This window comes from Ovis aries, chromosome 5, assembly GCF_016772045.2.
Source record: "Ovis aries strain OAR_USU_Benz2616 breed Rambouillet chromosome 5, ARS-UI_Ramb_v3.0, whole genome shotgun sequence".
Classification (NCBI taxonomy): Eukaryota; Metazoa; Chordata; class Mammalia; order Artiodactyla; family Bovidae; genus Ovis; species Ovis aries.
In genome coordinates, this window is record NC_056058.1 from 12,406,504 (window position 1) to 12,420,242 (window position 13,739).

The window sequence follows — 13,739 nt, forward strand, 5'->3', positions numbered from 1 at the left end:
ATGAGGGGGGCTTGTGGAAGTAAGGGGGGCCTGTGAGAGTGAGTGGAACCAAGTTAGAGCCAGGGGGTGGGGTGTCATCACTCACCCTTTTACCAGGAGGCCCAGGGGCACCAGGCTCCCCAGAAGCGCCAGGTGGACCCTATGGAGATTGTAACCAGCATGGGAGTCAAGGATGACGGTTTCAGGATACCTTTGATGGGAAGACAGCCTTCCCCAAACATCACCCCAGCACCAGCCATCCCTCCATCCCCCTGCCTCCTGCTCACATTCATGGTACAAAGCAGATGCATCTCTGGGGGCCCTGGGGCCCTCACTAACCCATTCTCCTGGCCCTCAATTCACCCACTCACCTGCCCCGACACCCCTCTTTAGGCACCACCTCCTCTGTTCCCCTACTCACCGGTCCCCCCACATCTCCAGGGTTTCCCTTCTCCCCTGGGGGGCCACCTTGACCCTGTGGTAGAGGAAATGAAGTTGGGAGGGATCGTGAGGGCACAGCAGAATGTTGGGGTGATGCTTGGAGGAAAGCGGAGGTTTTTTGCTTCATTGACCTTACTCAGGTTTGTGATGAGATTGGGGACAGAATAGGGAATAGGCTGGGCTTTTGAGGAAGAGGGGGTAACACTCACCGAAACTCCAGGGTCTCCGGGGGGGCCTAGGTCTCCTGGGAGGCCTGCGGGGCCCTGGGACACAGAATGATGACAAATCATATCTCTGAGTGAGGGAGCATTCATCCATCCATTCATTTATTCACTCATCCAGCTGTCCTCAGACACAGCTCTGGTTGCTGGGGATGCATTGGTAAAGAAAACACAAAACCCCAGCCCTGCTAGAAGGAACATTCTGGTGTTTAATGGGAGCTAAAAATGTTCCATGAATCATTTCACTGCATCCTCCCAGCTAGGGATTCACAGATAAAAATCAGAGAGGGGACCTGGTAAGGGGTGGGGTACTGAAATTCAAATCAAGGTCCCTCAGACTCTGAAGCTCCTCACCACCCTCCCTCCCCACCCGGAGCCCCATCACCGTGGCAGGAGGGGTCAACCTCTACCCTGATGGCAAATCCCAATCAGCCAACCCTGATCCCTCATCAGTTGCAACTTTGACCTTTCCAGCACTGTTAGAATGACTCGATGTGGAAGCAAGTTTCCCCTGCTGCCACGACCAATTACCACCGTATGTTTACACTGACTCATTCTTTCATTCAACCATTCATTCATTCGGCCACATTCTGGGTTGCTTGTGGAATCAGCACACTGATCAGCACACAGGACCCCTGGCTGGAAGTTGGGGAGCAGGTTCGAGTTGACACATGTGCCCCTCCCCGGGTCATGGCCTCCATGTGCCCCAGGACTCACCACATTCCCCTTTGCTCCATCCTCTCCAGGGGGGCCTTTCTTGCCTGGGGGTCCAGCAGCCCCAGATGGGCCTGTATCCCCCTTTTCACCAACTTCTCCCCTGGGGCCCTTGGCAGAAACAGAGATCAGAGGTCAGAGTAGCCTGGACTCTCCAGGGGTCAAGGTTAGCATACCTGAACTCAGGAATCTGTGTGGCTTGGGACTTTCCTGGGGTTAGGGGTCAAAGTAGCCTAGACTGCCCAAGGGTCAGAGGAATCTAGGATTTACTGGAGTCAGGGGTCAGGGTGATCCAGTTGACCAGAGGTCATGGGCAAGTTTGGGCTAGTCCATGTGCCACCCTGGGGTGAATCAGAAAAGAGATCCCAGGACCTCCCTCGTGGCCCAGTAGTTAAGAATCTGCCTTGCAATGCAGAGAACACAAGTTCAATCCCTGGTCGGGGAACTAAGACCCCACACGCTGTGGAGCAACTAAGCCCACATGCCACAACTACTGAACTCTCGCGACACAACTGGAGCGTCTGTGCACCCCAAGGGAAGCTCCCACACAGCCCAGTGAAGCTCCCACGTGTCCCAGCTAACACTGGACACAGCTGAACAAATGAACGTCAATACTTTCAAAAGGAAAAAGGGATGCCCTGTGGGCAGCTCATCCCCAAGCCAGGGCTTGCGCTTTAGGTCTGAGCCCCCCCTGCCCCCTCAGCCGCGCACCCTTGCGCAGTGCACGACCTAGAGAACTTGATGTAGCAACCCTGACACTTTCCAGGTCTCTGTCATCAAGATAACGAGGGATGCCCAGAGGTCTGGGCCCATGAGTGACCTAGGGCTGCCCAGAGGTCATGGGGGCCCAGGATGCCCAAGGGTCGGGGATTCCCTGAGGTGGGTGCAGGGGCCCAGAAGAAAGTCACTCACCGGGGCGCCTGGGGTCCCTGGGGGTCCTGGGTCTCCAGGCTCTCCTGGCTCACCCTGCGGGAGGCAAAGTGAAAGTGAAGAGGGGTACCCTCCTGGCAGCCAGAACTGCCACCACCCCCCACCCCCCCGCAACCAGGCAGGACTGGTTGAGCCTCCCCGACCCTGGGCAGCCCCTTGTTCTCTCTCTCACCTTCTCACCCACAGCGCCGGGCTGACCAACTCCCCCAGGCAACCCTGGAGGACCCTGGAGAGACAACGAGGGGTATGGGTGGGATGGAGGGATTCCAACAGCCCCTTCTTGGGAAAGTGATGTCCTGAGGCCTCCTGAGGCCCTCCCCCCAAGTCCTCACCTCTGATCCGCTGGGGCCCTGGGGGCCCCGAGGGCCTGGAGCTCCATGGGGACCCTATGGAACAGTCAGAATAGCATCCAGTGACCTCACAGCCCCTCAAAAAGCTCCAAGCAAGAGGAGAAGGGAGCGACAGAGGAGATGGTTGGATGGCATCACTGACTCAATGGACATGAATTTGAGCAAACTCAGGGAGACAGTGAAGGACAAGGAAGCCTGGCGTTCTGCAGTCCATGGGGGTCACAAAGAGCCCAACACAACTGAGTGGCTGAACAACAAACCACAAGCACCACCCTTGATACTGGTGACCCGCACGATCCTTAAAACAATGTGCCCCATGACCCCCCAAACCGATCTGATGGCCAACCCTGCCCTACCACCCCTCCCACTTCCCCCCATAGTTCATACCATGGACCCTACATCTCCAACTTCTCCCTTTTCTCCAGCAGGGCCTGGCATTCCCTGTGGAGCAAAGAAGCAAAATTGGGGCACAAAGTGGGGAGGACCAGAGGCCATACCCTCAAACTCAGACACCCACCTGTAGGCCAGGAGGACCAATCGTGCCAGGGAAGCCCCTCACTCCATCATCTCCTTTCTGCCCAAAGAGGCCTGGGGGTCCCCGGCGTCCCTGAGCCCCATCTGCTCCCTAGAAGGAGGACAGGGTAGGACACAGTTAGGGTCTGTGTCAAGGGTTGGAGTTAGGTTCAAGGTCAAAATCAGGATGGAAGTTCAAGGTTGGAATGAAGTTTTGGGAGGGTCAGGGTTGGGTCTGAAGCTAGGCGTGCAGGTTAAGGGTCAGGGTTTAGGAATGAAATCTAGGACGGAGTCAAAGTTTTGAGATGAGCCTTGGTGGAGAGTCAGGGTCAAGCTGAGGTCAATTAAGGTCCAAGTGGGTTGAGAGGTAGGGTTGGGCTTGAGCTCAGGTCCGAGGTAAATTCAGAATTGGAGCTCAGGTTTGGGGTCAGTATTGGAGGGTGGGTCTGGACTGAGGTCAAGCGTAGGACTGGGTCAGGTTCAGCTAATGTTGGATGTGAAGATAAGGTCTGAGTTGGGATTGAGGTTAAGGTCACAGTTAAAATTAGAGTGTTAAAATTAGGGCTGTGATGGAGTTTGAGGGTTGAGGTCAAGACTGAATCAAATTCTGGGGTGAGTTTGAATTGAGCAATGACACGAAGGGGTAGGGGTTAGGGTTGAACTGGGGCCTGAGTCACAGTGGAGAACACTGTCCCTTCCCATAAGGGATCCAGAGGAGGACCACAAAGCTGGGAGTACTCACTGGAGAACCTGGGTGTCCCACCAGACCCCGTATCCCTGTTGGTCCAGGCGGGCCCTGGAGGCGGGAACAGAGTAAAGAAACCCTCAGGTTTAAGATTAAGGTCGCAGGTGGAGAACGTCCCTGGTGGTCCAGTGACTAAGACTCTGCACTCCCAAGGGGGTCAGGATTCGACCCCTGGTCAAGGAACCGGATCCCATGGGCCACAACGAAGATCAAAGATCCCATAAGCAGCAACGAAGACCCAGTGTAGCCAAATAAATAAATATTTTTTTATAACTGAAAAAAGATGAAGGGGGAACACTAACGACATCAATCACTGCACCCCTGTCCACTCCCCACTCCACTAGAAAACTGCATTTCTCTCCCCACAACCCTGTCTTCCTCGCCACCAACTCGTGGCACCAGACACAGCATCTCTCATAAGCTTGGCCCATCAGAACGTTGGCCCCAAAGTCCCATCGATTTCCCAGAACTGAGCTGGCTTCCGGGTGATGGGTGCTGAGACTGAATTCCTGGAGGGAAGTTGGGAACGCAGTTGGCCCCTTTATTCTGGGTAGCTTAAGTGACTTCTGTTACTTGCGAGTGTCAAGATGGGGCTCAAGAAGGCAGGAAACCCCTTGACCCACGCCCCTGCCCATCCTCTCAGTATCCCTTTTACCCTCTCCAAAGACAAAGACCAGCTCCCTCTCTGGGTGCCCCACTCACCGCATCTCCCTTGTCTCCTTTGCTGCCTTTGTGACCGGGGGCACCCACTTCTCCCTGCAAAGGAAACAGGATGAGCAACGACCCAGCGTCCCTCTTCCCCTGTCCTCCCCCAGCCCCTCCCCTCTGCCTCAACTCTCTCTCACCTTGTCCCCTTCCTCGCCAGAAGGCCCCGCAGCTCCAGGGGGTCCAGGAAGGCCCAGGGGCCCGGGGATGCCATCTTTACCAGTGGGGCCAGGGGCGCCACGTTCACCCTGTTAGGGGGAGTAGAAAGAGTCAGGGCAGAAATGCAGTCCCGGTATGTGGAGGGCTGGTTCTTGGGGATGAATGGAGGGGGCAGGAACTTACCGGGGAACCCTTCTCGCCTGTGGGGCCCACGGGGCCTTGGCCTCCACTTTGACCAGGAAGCCCAATGCCCCCTGCTGGGCCTACAGGACCACGCTCCCCAGGGGATCCCTGAAAACGGGGGAGGGGGGGGAGGGTCAGGAATGATAGCAATAACAGTAGATCTCATTTATTGGAGGGTTTGCAAGCAGCCTGAGTTAGGTGGTTACCACCAATCCAGGCCGTTCCCCACACAGCAGCCAGAGGGCGCTGTGAACATCCAAGTCAGAGCACGTGACTTCCTCTGCCGGAAGCCCTCCAAGGCTTCCGCTCACGTGGAGCAAAAAAGCTCTCCCAGCAGCTCATGAGGCCCTCTGAGACCTGCCCCTATCTCCTCCTTGCCCTCACCTCCTCCCACTCACTTCCCTCCAGCCACATGGCCCCCCTCACTGCTTCCTCCAGCCTCAGGACTTTGCAAGTGCTGTTCCCTCTGCCTGGCACCCACTCCTCCTAGCCAACCACATGGCTCTTTCCTCAGGTCTCAGCTCAAATGTCATCTTCTCAGGAGACTCTCCCTAGTCAGCTTTTTAATTTATTTTTTGGTGCCTCAGGGTGGCATGTGGGATCTTAGTTCCCCCACAAGGGTTTGAACCAGCGCCCCCTGTACTGGAGGCACGGAGCCTTCACCACTGCACCTCCAGGAAAGTCCCCTGGCCAGACTATTTAAGGGCTCTTCCCTGCTCCTCACTAGCCTGTGGTGTTTGGCTTTGTGGCATTCACCGCCGCTGATCCATTATCTCCTTGACTAGATAGTAGTAAGCTCCAGAAGAAAGGAGCTTTTTAAAGGGGCTCATGTCCAACTTCCCTGAGGTCCAGTGGTTAAGACTTTGCCCTTCCAATTCAGAGGGCACAGGTTTGATTCCTGGTCAGGGAACTAGGGCCCACATTTAAACGGTAAGGTCTGGGATGCCAGTAAGTATGTGTTGGACAGATCATCTCATTGAGGTTTACAACCTAGAGACAGGACTATTTTACAGACAAACCAACTGAGGCTGGTGGAATGATAGACTGCCTGGCCAGTGAGTGGCAGAGAGGAGTGTGACTCAAGCCTGTTTGGCTCCCAAAATAGCTGAACATGATCATGACCATACCCAGCTTCCCAGATATTTTGAGACCTCTCCACCCTGCCCACCCCCCCATAGCAGATGGATTTACACTTACGTTGGCACCAACAGGACCTGGGGGGCCCTTGTCACCCTTTAAACCAGTTGGTCCCTGAGGAGGAGATGATTCATAGTCAAGAGACCCCCAAAGGTAATTCACTGGTAGTCCAGTGGTCAGGACTCTGCTCTCATTGCTGAGAGTCTGGGCTCAATCCCTGGTTGGGAAACTAAGATCCACAGTTCAGTTCAGTCACTCAGTCGTGTCCAACTCTTTGCGACCCCATGAATCACAGCACGCCAGGCCTCCCTGTCCATCACCATCTCCTGGAGTTCACTCAGACTCATGTCCATCGAGTCCGTGATGCCATCCAGCCATCCCATCCTCAGTTGTCCCCTTCTCCTACTGCCCCCAATCCCACAAGCCCCCATGAATTGCTTCCCCAGAAAGAGAGACCCCCCCCCAAAGTGCTCCCAGGACCTGTGTTTACTCTGGGGGGCTCAGAGTTCCCACCCCCTTCCTGGCACTGAGATTCAGGGATCCATCCCTCCTCCTCCATGGTCAGGAGGCTATAGCCATGTCCCTCCTCAGCCCCCCTTTCTTTCTCCATTTCACAGCCCAGCCAGGCACGTGCAAACCATACTTACTGGTTCCCCGGGGGCTCCATGAGGACCAGGGAAACCTCTGGGTCCAGGTGGCCCTTCCTTCCCAAGGGGTCCCAATGGTCCCACGTCCCCCTGCAGGAGTCCAGGGGAGGGAAGTCAGACTGTGGAGGAGGGGGCGTCTCCCCTCAATCTGTGAGTCTGGCTCCCCTCCCCCACAGGGTTGATGCTGAGCCTGGGGATGACAGTAAGGCCATTCCAGGATCTTTGAGGTCACTCAACTGAGATGTCCTGTGGGGTGGTGGTCTCACCTTGGCCCCCTCTCTGCCTTCCAGGCCCGGAAGACCTTGTTCACCTGGAGGTCCAGGGGGCCCTGGAGGCCCCCTCTCACCCAGAGGCCCTGCTTCTCCTGTCTTTCCCTGGAGAGGAAGAAGGCTCATCTTGAATGGAGGTGGCCTGGGGTAGTGGTTCTGTCTGGGATCACCATCTCCCCTCCCCCCAAATATCCCCAAACTGGTGCAAAACTGGGGAGACCTGTGGGGGCCACTCTGACCTGAGGACCCACAACTCCAGCTGGTCCAGGTGGGCCTGTCTGACCTTGGAAACCCTGAGGAGAAACGTTGAAAGAAGGTGTCATGGCACTTCCCTGGTGCTGCAGTGGTTAAGACAGCATCCGCTGCACGGGGTGCAGGCTCCCTTCCTGTAAGGGAACTAAGATCCCACATGCCACAAGATGTGGCCAAAAAAAAATTTTTTAATAAAATATAAATGAAAAAAATATCATGGAGTAGAAGAAATGAAGAGCCCAATGGGGTCAGGGGTTAGAGGTCAAAGGGTTGCTCACCAATTCTCCTCTCTGTCCAGGGTGTCCAGGTAGCCCATCTTTCCCCTGGGGACCCTGACGGACAAAGCATGAGAGAGTTGAAGCACAATAAGGAGTTTCCCCTCTGCCTGGCTCCCCCTCCCCCCAGCAGGATATGCTGACTTACAGGGGGACCCTTTGGTCCGGAGAACCCAGGAGGACCTTGTAGACCTGGGAGGCCCTGAAACGGAAGCAGAAATCATTAGAGCATCCTCTCTGCTTTCCTCCCCCTCCCTCTGAGTCCCACCTAATGACAACAAGCATTTTGGGTGCTTCCTGCAGGCCAGGCATGGGGTCAAGCATTCTGCCTGCAGGAAGTCATTTCATTTGCCACTGCAGCCCTTCGGGAGGGGAACTGTGATTATTCTCATTTGGTAGAGGGAGAAACCAAGGCACAGAGAGGTTAGGTGACTCAACCAAGGTCACAGAGCAGATGAGCAGCAAAGTTAAGACTTGAACTCACAGCTCTCAGATATCAGAGCCTCTTTCTGCATTCTGCATTATAATGTCTCCCTACCTTCTGGGCTTGTCTCCCACCCAGAATCACACACACACACACACACACACACACACACACACACTCACTCACTCACCCACTCACCTTTTCTCCAGGGAACCCAGGGGCTCCATCCTGGCCCACATCACCCTAGGATAGAATGAATTAGACTCAGGCTGCAGAACAAACTCAACAGGGATGTATTGGGAGGGACTTGGTGAGCCTGAACCAGAAGGCTTGCATGGGGGTGCCTGGCCACCCGTCCTCTCCATACCTTAGGGCCCGGCTGCCCTGTGGCACCTGGTTGCCCTCTCTCTCCACGGGCACCCTGAAGAGAAAAGAAGCAAAGATTAGAAGGGAGAGGGTGGGGGGGCCCAGGGAGTGAGGCCAAGTCCTTAGGGTCCCTTCCCTCTGCGACCACCCAAGGACCACTGACATGCCCCAAACTCTCTTTCCAGCCACCTCTCCCCTCATAGCCCATCTTTCTGGCCCTGTCCCCATTTTCTTACTGGTGGTCCCCGCTCTCCTTCCAGGCCTGGCTGCCCAGCCTTCCCCTGGAACATAAATTGGGGCGAGGGGGAAGAAGAAGGTGGTGATGGTGCAAAGACAGGACAGACACACACAAATACACCCAGTCAGAGACCTGGAAAGATGTCTGTCTCACATTCGCTCACAAGCCTTTCACTCACTCATATACATAAACACAGCTTACACATCCAACTATGACAAGATGACACACACCCAGTTATGTTGTGATTGCACCTACAGGGTCCACACCTAGAAGCACGCTCACTCACACAGACGCCTGTTTAGCTATCACAGCTGCATGGTGTGCATACAGGATTGGGTACCACCGTGGCCTGCAAGGGGTAACCACAGCTTCGAGATGACACATGGAGCTTGTCATGTAATATGTTCTTTGCCCATGTGTCTGCCCAATGTAGTAAACATGTACGTGGGCTCACGTGAGGACACGGTCTTGATAAACACAGTAGTATCCACGCTGGGTGCATATACGCAATATCCATTTCCATAGCTGCAGTGCACACATAGCCAAACCATGCACGCAAGAGTACACAACCCCTCAGGTGCACGGAAACACACACCTATGTGTGTTTCCCTATTCTTTCGTACACATCAACATGGCCTCTCATGCATTTATGCCCACAGTCACGCAACAATCGTGCAGCTGGTGCCCTTGTTCAGCCACAAGCCCCGAGGCTGCAGCATCCAGGCCCCATCTGATTCGCACTGAAGGGCATGTAGGATGCACATGGACACATGGGCACACATGCTGTAGTGCCAGGTGGGATCACCTACATGTGCCCTGCATTGCATGTGGCAAGGTGTGTGCACACAAGGGCTTCCAGGCATAGACACACCTGCCTAGGGTCCCACCTGCTGTCACGCACAGCCACACACACTCCTCCTCTCATGCAAGCCCTTCCCCTCTCCCCTGACCCCCAGATCATGACTCACCCGCTTCCCTTTTTCTCCTAATGGTCCCAGGGGTCCCGGAAAGCCAATAGATCCCTGAATCAAGAGAATGAGAGAGAAGAAATGGAGATGAGGCATGGGCGGTGGGCAATGTTAGCCCTCCATTTGGCCATCCCATCGTTTCAGGCATTTCCAGGCCACTGATTCCAGAGGCTTCTTTGGTCCCTCCAGCCCCTGCCTCCTCCAAGACAGCCCTCAGGCATCCTCTCCTCTCTCCTCTTGCTCTCTCCTTTCCAGCCACACTGGCCTCTTTAATGCTACTCACATACCAGTACATTCCTGCCTCAGGGCCTTTGCACTGTCTGCCTTTGCCTAAAATTCTCTTCTCTCAGATCCCCTCCTCATCTAGATCTCACTCAGATGTCACCTCCTTCCAGAAGCCTCCCACCACCATCCTGACCACCTCATCCTCAAATCACGCACTAACACGTTTTCCTATTTTGTTTCCCCTATAATATTTGTCTTGAAATGACCTTGCTTATCTGCTTACTTATTCAATGACTGGGACATAATGCTCTGGTTCTAATCCCCACTGCCTGGCATATTAACTGACTCCAGTAGTTGCTCTCCTGCCCATCATGGAGGCATCCTCCCTTGACCTGGGGGGAAGACGCCATAGGCTCCAATATCCCTCTCACCCCTCACTGTGTTTTGAATCCTAGATCCATCACTGGACTAGCTGTGTGGCCCTAGACAAATGGCTGAACCTCTCTGAGCACCAGTCTCCTTGTTTGTAGCCTGGGATGATATGAACAATACCTCCTTCACAAGGTTCTGGTTAGGAGAGATGGGATATGTGTAGGAAGGGTCTTGTTTAGTTTTATTTTTGTTACAAAGTACTTGGTACATAGTATGAATTCAAGGAATGTTAATTGTCATTTTATTCACGCAATTACTAACTGCTATGGGTTGAATGTTTGTGTCTTCTAAAAATTCATATGTTGAATCCTCAGTCCCTAGTGTGATAATATTTGAAGGTGGGGCCTTTGGGAACTAAGTAGGTCACGAGGGTAGGAGCTTTGTATATAGGATTAGTGTCCTTATAAAAAGAGACCAGACGTACTGAGTGAAGGAAGTCAGACAAAGAAGAAATATCGTATGATATCCCTTATATATGGAATCTGAAAAGAAATGATACAAATAAACTTACTTGCAAAACAGAAAGAGACTCACAGAATTAGAGAACCAACCCATTGCTGCCGGGGGAAGGATGGGGGAAGGGATAGTTAGGGACTTTGGGATGGACATGTGCACACTGCTATATTTTAAATGGATGACCAACAAGGACCTACTGTATAGCACATGGAACTCTGCTCAGTGTTATGTGGCAGCCTGGATGGGAAGGGAGTTTGGGGAGAATGGATACATGCATATGTATGACTGAGTCCCTTCATGGTTTACCTGAAACTGTCACAACATTGTTAATTGGCTATACCCCAATGCAAAATAGAAAGTCGTTTTTTTTTTTTAAAGAAAGAAGACTATATCTCTCTTGGTCTGTGTCTCTCTCTGGCTCCTCCCTCTCTCCTTTGTTGTTGTTCCATGGACTGTAGCATGCCAGGCTTCCCTGTCCTTCACTATCTCTCAGAATTTGCTGATTTCTGTCCATGGAGTCGGTGATGCCATCCAACCGTCTCATCCTCTGCTGCCCCCTTCTCCTTCTGCCTTCAATATTTCCCAGCATCAGGGCCTTTTCCTCCCCTATGTGAGGACAAAGACAGAAAATGTTCATCTACAAATCAGGAAGAAAGCCCTCACAGAATCCAACCATGCTGGCGCTCTGATCTCAGACTTTTGGCCTCCAAAACAAATTTCTATGTTTAGAACATCCAGTCCAAGGCATTTTTATTCTAGCAACCCAAAACTGACTTCAACTTAACTAATACATCAGGCCTCCGGTAATGTGTTCAGTGCTTGATGCCAAGGCACACTGCTCAGTCTTGGCTATGAGCTTTTGAATTTCTTTGAACTCCCAGGAATTCCTGCTCCAACAGGCTGAGTTCTGCTCCGAATTTTGGTGCCTTGAGTTAATTCCCAAACCTGTTTATAGCAGTTACCCTTGCCAATGGACTCATGTGATTTAATGAAAGCTTATGAAAATGGATAAAATGTAGAAAGGGAAAAGAAAGATATCTCTAAAATCAAAGTTACATAGAAAAGACAAGAATTCCCTGGCAGTTCAGTGGTTAAGGTTCAGAGCTTTCACTGCCGAGGGCCTGGGTTCAATTGCTGGTCTGGGAACTAAGATCCTGCAAACAGCAGAGTTCAACCAAAAAAAAAAAGAGAGAGGAGAGAGAGAGAGAGAGAGAGAGAAATGGAAAAGACTTAATATAAAGGAAAGCAATTAAAAGAAAAAAATCACTGTCAAATTAGGCATGGGCAAGATAACTATGGGGCTTCCCAGGTGGCGCTAGTGATAAAGAACTCATCCGCCAATGCAGGAGTAAGAGAGGCGGGTTCCATCCCTGGGTCTGAGAGATCCCCTGGAGAAGGGCATGGCAACCCACTCCAGTATTCTTGCCTGGAGAATCCCACGGACAGAGGAGCCTAGCGGGCTACAGTCCATGGGGTCACAAAGAGTCGGACATGACTGAAGCCACTTAGCATGCACGCAGGCAGGGCATCCAGGGTATGCAGGGCCCTGGTTAAAGGGAAGCCTCAGAGGCAGCACCAGGGGCAGGGTCAAGAGCGTGGGGGCAGTTGGGTAAGGGGCAGGTTAGAGGCAGGAAGATCCCCTGCAGGAGGGCATGGCAACCCACTCCAGGATTCCTGCCTGGAGAATCCCATGGACAGAGACTAGCGGGCCACAGTCCATGGGATTGAAAAGAGTCAGACACAACTGAAGAGACTTAGCACACACAAACGCAAGGTAACTGTGCCAGAACAAGATGCCAAAAGTATGGAACTCGAGGATTCTGTGCTCAGATTTCTTCTAAATGTCTTTGATTTTCCTGCTCCACTTTATGTAAATAAAAACTACAAATCATCAGTGATGGAATACGGGTGTGGCTTAGGCAGAAAGACATGTCTTACCAATAGCCTCATCCATCAAAACATTGGCAGCCAAAGGTACATTTTTACACAAATACACTCTAAGTTATAATTAATTCAAGATATGTAAGCTGCGTGTTTTTTATGATTCTCCTCCTTACTGACTTTTTGTTTGAGCCAACCTTAATCATACCAGTAAGAAGGATCCTACCGATTTATTATCACCAAAATCATCAACATTATTATAATCAAATTGATGAGGTAGCTACTGCTGGTATCTCCATTTTGCAACTGAGAAAAATGGCTCAATAGACTTGTTCAAGTTTGTTTAGCAGGTATTAGGGGGTGACTTACTCAAGGTCATTTAGCAGGTGAGGAGCAACTTACCCAAGGCCACTTAGCAGATAAGGTTGGGTATTCGAGCCCAAGTTTGATGCCAAAGCCCACATCTTATACTTTCAGTGCCCCATGAGGTGGCCAGTTCACACCCCCAGACCATAGCCTAGAACCCCAGATGTTAATCAGTCTCTAAACCCTACCCTTGCCCACCACCCGCCTCGTAGCGTCTGACCTTAGGGCCTGGACGTCCTGGATAACCTGGAAGACCCGGCACGCCAAGCTTGCCCTGCAGAGAGATTGTAGGAAAAAAGTCAGAGATTGCAATTTGGGTGTCAGTTGGGGAGGGGCAGGATGGCTGAGGCACGGTGGCAAAGGGAGGAGGGTGGGATCCAGGGAAACATGGGTTCAACTCCTGGTCCCTGCCTGCTAGGGGCATGTCCTTGGACAGCTCATTCAATCGTTCCAAATCTCAGTCTACTCGTCTGTAGAACGGGGATAAAAATGTCTGTTGCCTGTAGTGGTTATAGGGATATAAATAAGATAGAGTGCATGGCATTGCTCTATCATGCTGAGCTCCAGAAGTGAAGAAATGAAGAGCCTCCTAAAGTTGGAGATAAAAGAACAGAAGGCTGAGGGCAAAGGGCCAGGGAACACCTTGGCTGGAAGCTGGGGACAGACTGGAGGGGGGTGACCAGGTCCACTCACCTTCTCCCCAGCCGAGCCTGGGGGACCCTCCTCGCCAACCAGCCCCTCCTGCCCCTTGAGCCCTTCAGGACCATCCTCTCCCCGAGGACCTGGAGGTCCGGGTTGCCCCTGAAACAGAAAGGAGAAACCCTGATATCAGTCCTTCTTTGTCACCCCTGCCCTCTGTCTTT

General features: G+C 52.7%; 1 protein-coding gene across 2 annotated transcripts in view; it reads right to left on the reverse strand.

The window, feature by feature from the left end:
* The window catches only part of COL5A3 (collagen type V alpha 3 chain), a 45,846-nt gene that overhangs the window by 11,054 nt on the left and 21,053 nt on the right, over positions 1 to 13,739 (reverse strand). For both annotated transcript variants that reach the window (XM_027969602.2, XM_027969601.2), the window contains exons 30-54: positions 13,570 to 13,677; positions 13,097 to 13,150; positions 9,517 to 9,570; positions 8,547 to 8,591; positions 8,312 to 8,365; positions 8,143 to 8,187; positions 7,669 to 7,722; positions 7,524 to 7,577; positions 7,233 to 7,286; positions 6,991 to 7,098; positions 6,725 to 6,814; positions 6,138 to 6,191; positions 4,941 to 5,048; positions 4,739 to 4,846; positions 4,596 to 4,649; positions 3,891 to 3,944; positions 3,153 to 3,260; positions 3,023 to 3,076; positions 2,618 to 2,671; positions 2,458 to 2,511; positions 2,268 to 2,321; positions 1,359 to 1,466; positions 630 to 683; positions 401 to 454; positions 86 to 139 (exon numbers count right to left, since the gene is read on the reverse strand). In XM_027969602.2, coding sequence (XP_027825403.1) covers positions 86 to 139; positions 401 to 454; positions 630 to 683; positions 1,359 to 1,466; positions 2,268 to 2,321; positions 2,458 to 2,511; positions 2,618 to 2,671; positions 3,023 to 3,076; positions 3,153 to 3,260; positions 3,891 to 3,944; positions 4,596 to 4,649; positions 4,739 to 4,846; positions 4,941 to 5,048; positions 6,138 to 6,191; positions 6,725 to 6,814; positions 6,991 to 7,098; positions 7,233 to 7,286; positions 7,524 to 7,577; positions 7,669 to 7,722; positions 8,143 to 8,187; positions 8,312 to 8,365; positions 8,547 to 8,591; positions 9,517 to 9,570; positions 13,097 to 13,150; positions 13,570 to 13,677 — 1,692 coding nt within the window. The remainder of the gene's footprint in view (positions 1 to 85; positions 140 to 400; positions 455 to 629; positions 684 to 1,358; positions 1,467 to 2,267; positions 2,322 to 2,457; positions 2,512 to 2,617; positions 2,672 to 3,022; positions 3,077 to 3,152; positions 3,261 to 3,890; positions 3,945 to 4,595; positions 4,650 to 4,738; positions 4,847 to 4,940; positions 5,049 to 6,137; positions 6,192 to 6,724; positions 6,815 to 6,990; positions 7,099 to 7,232; positions 7,287 to 7,523; positions 7,578 to 7,668; positions 7,723 to 8,142; positions 8,188 to 8,311; positions 8,366 to 8,546; positions 8,592 to 9,516; positions 9,571 to 13,096; positions 13,151 to 13,569; positions 13,678 to 13,739) is intronic.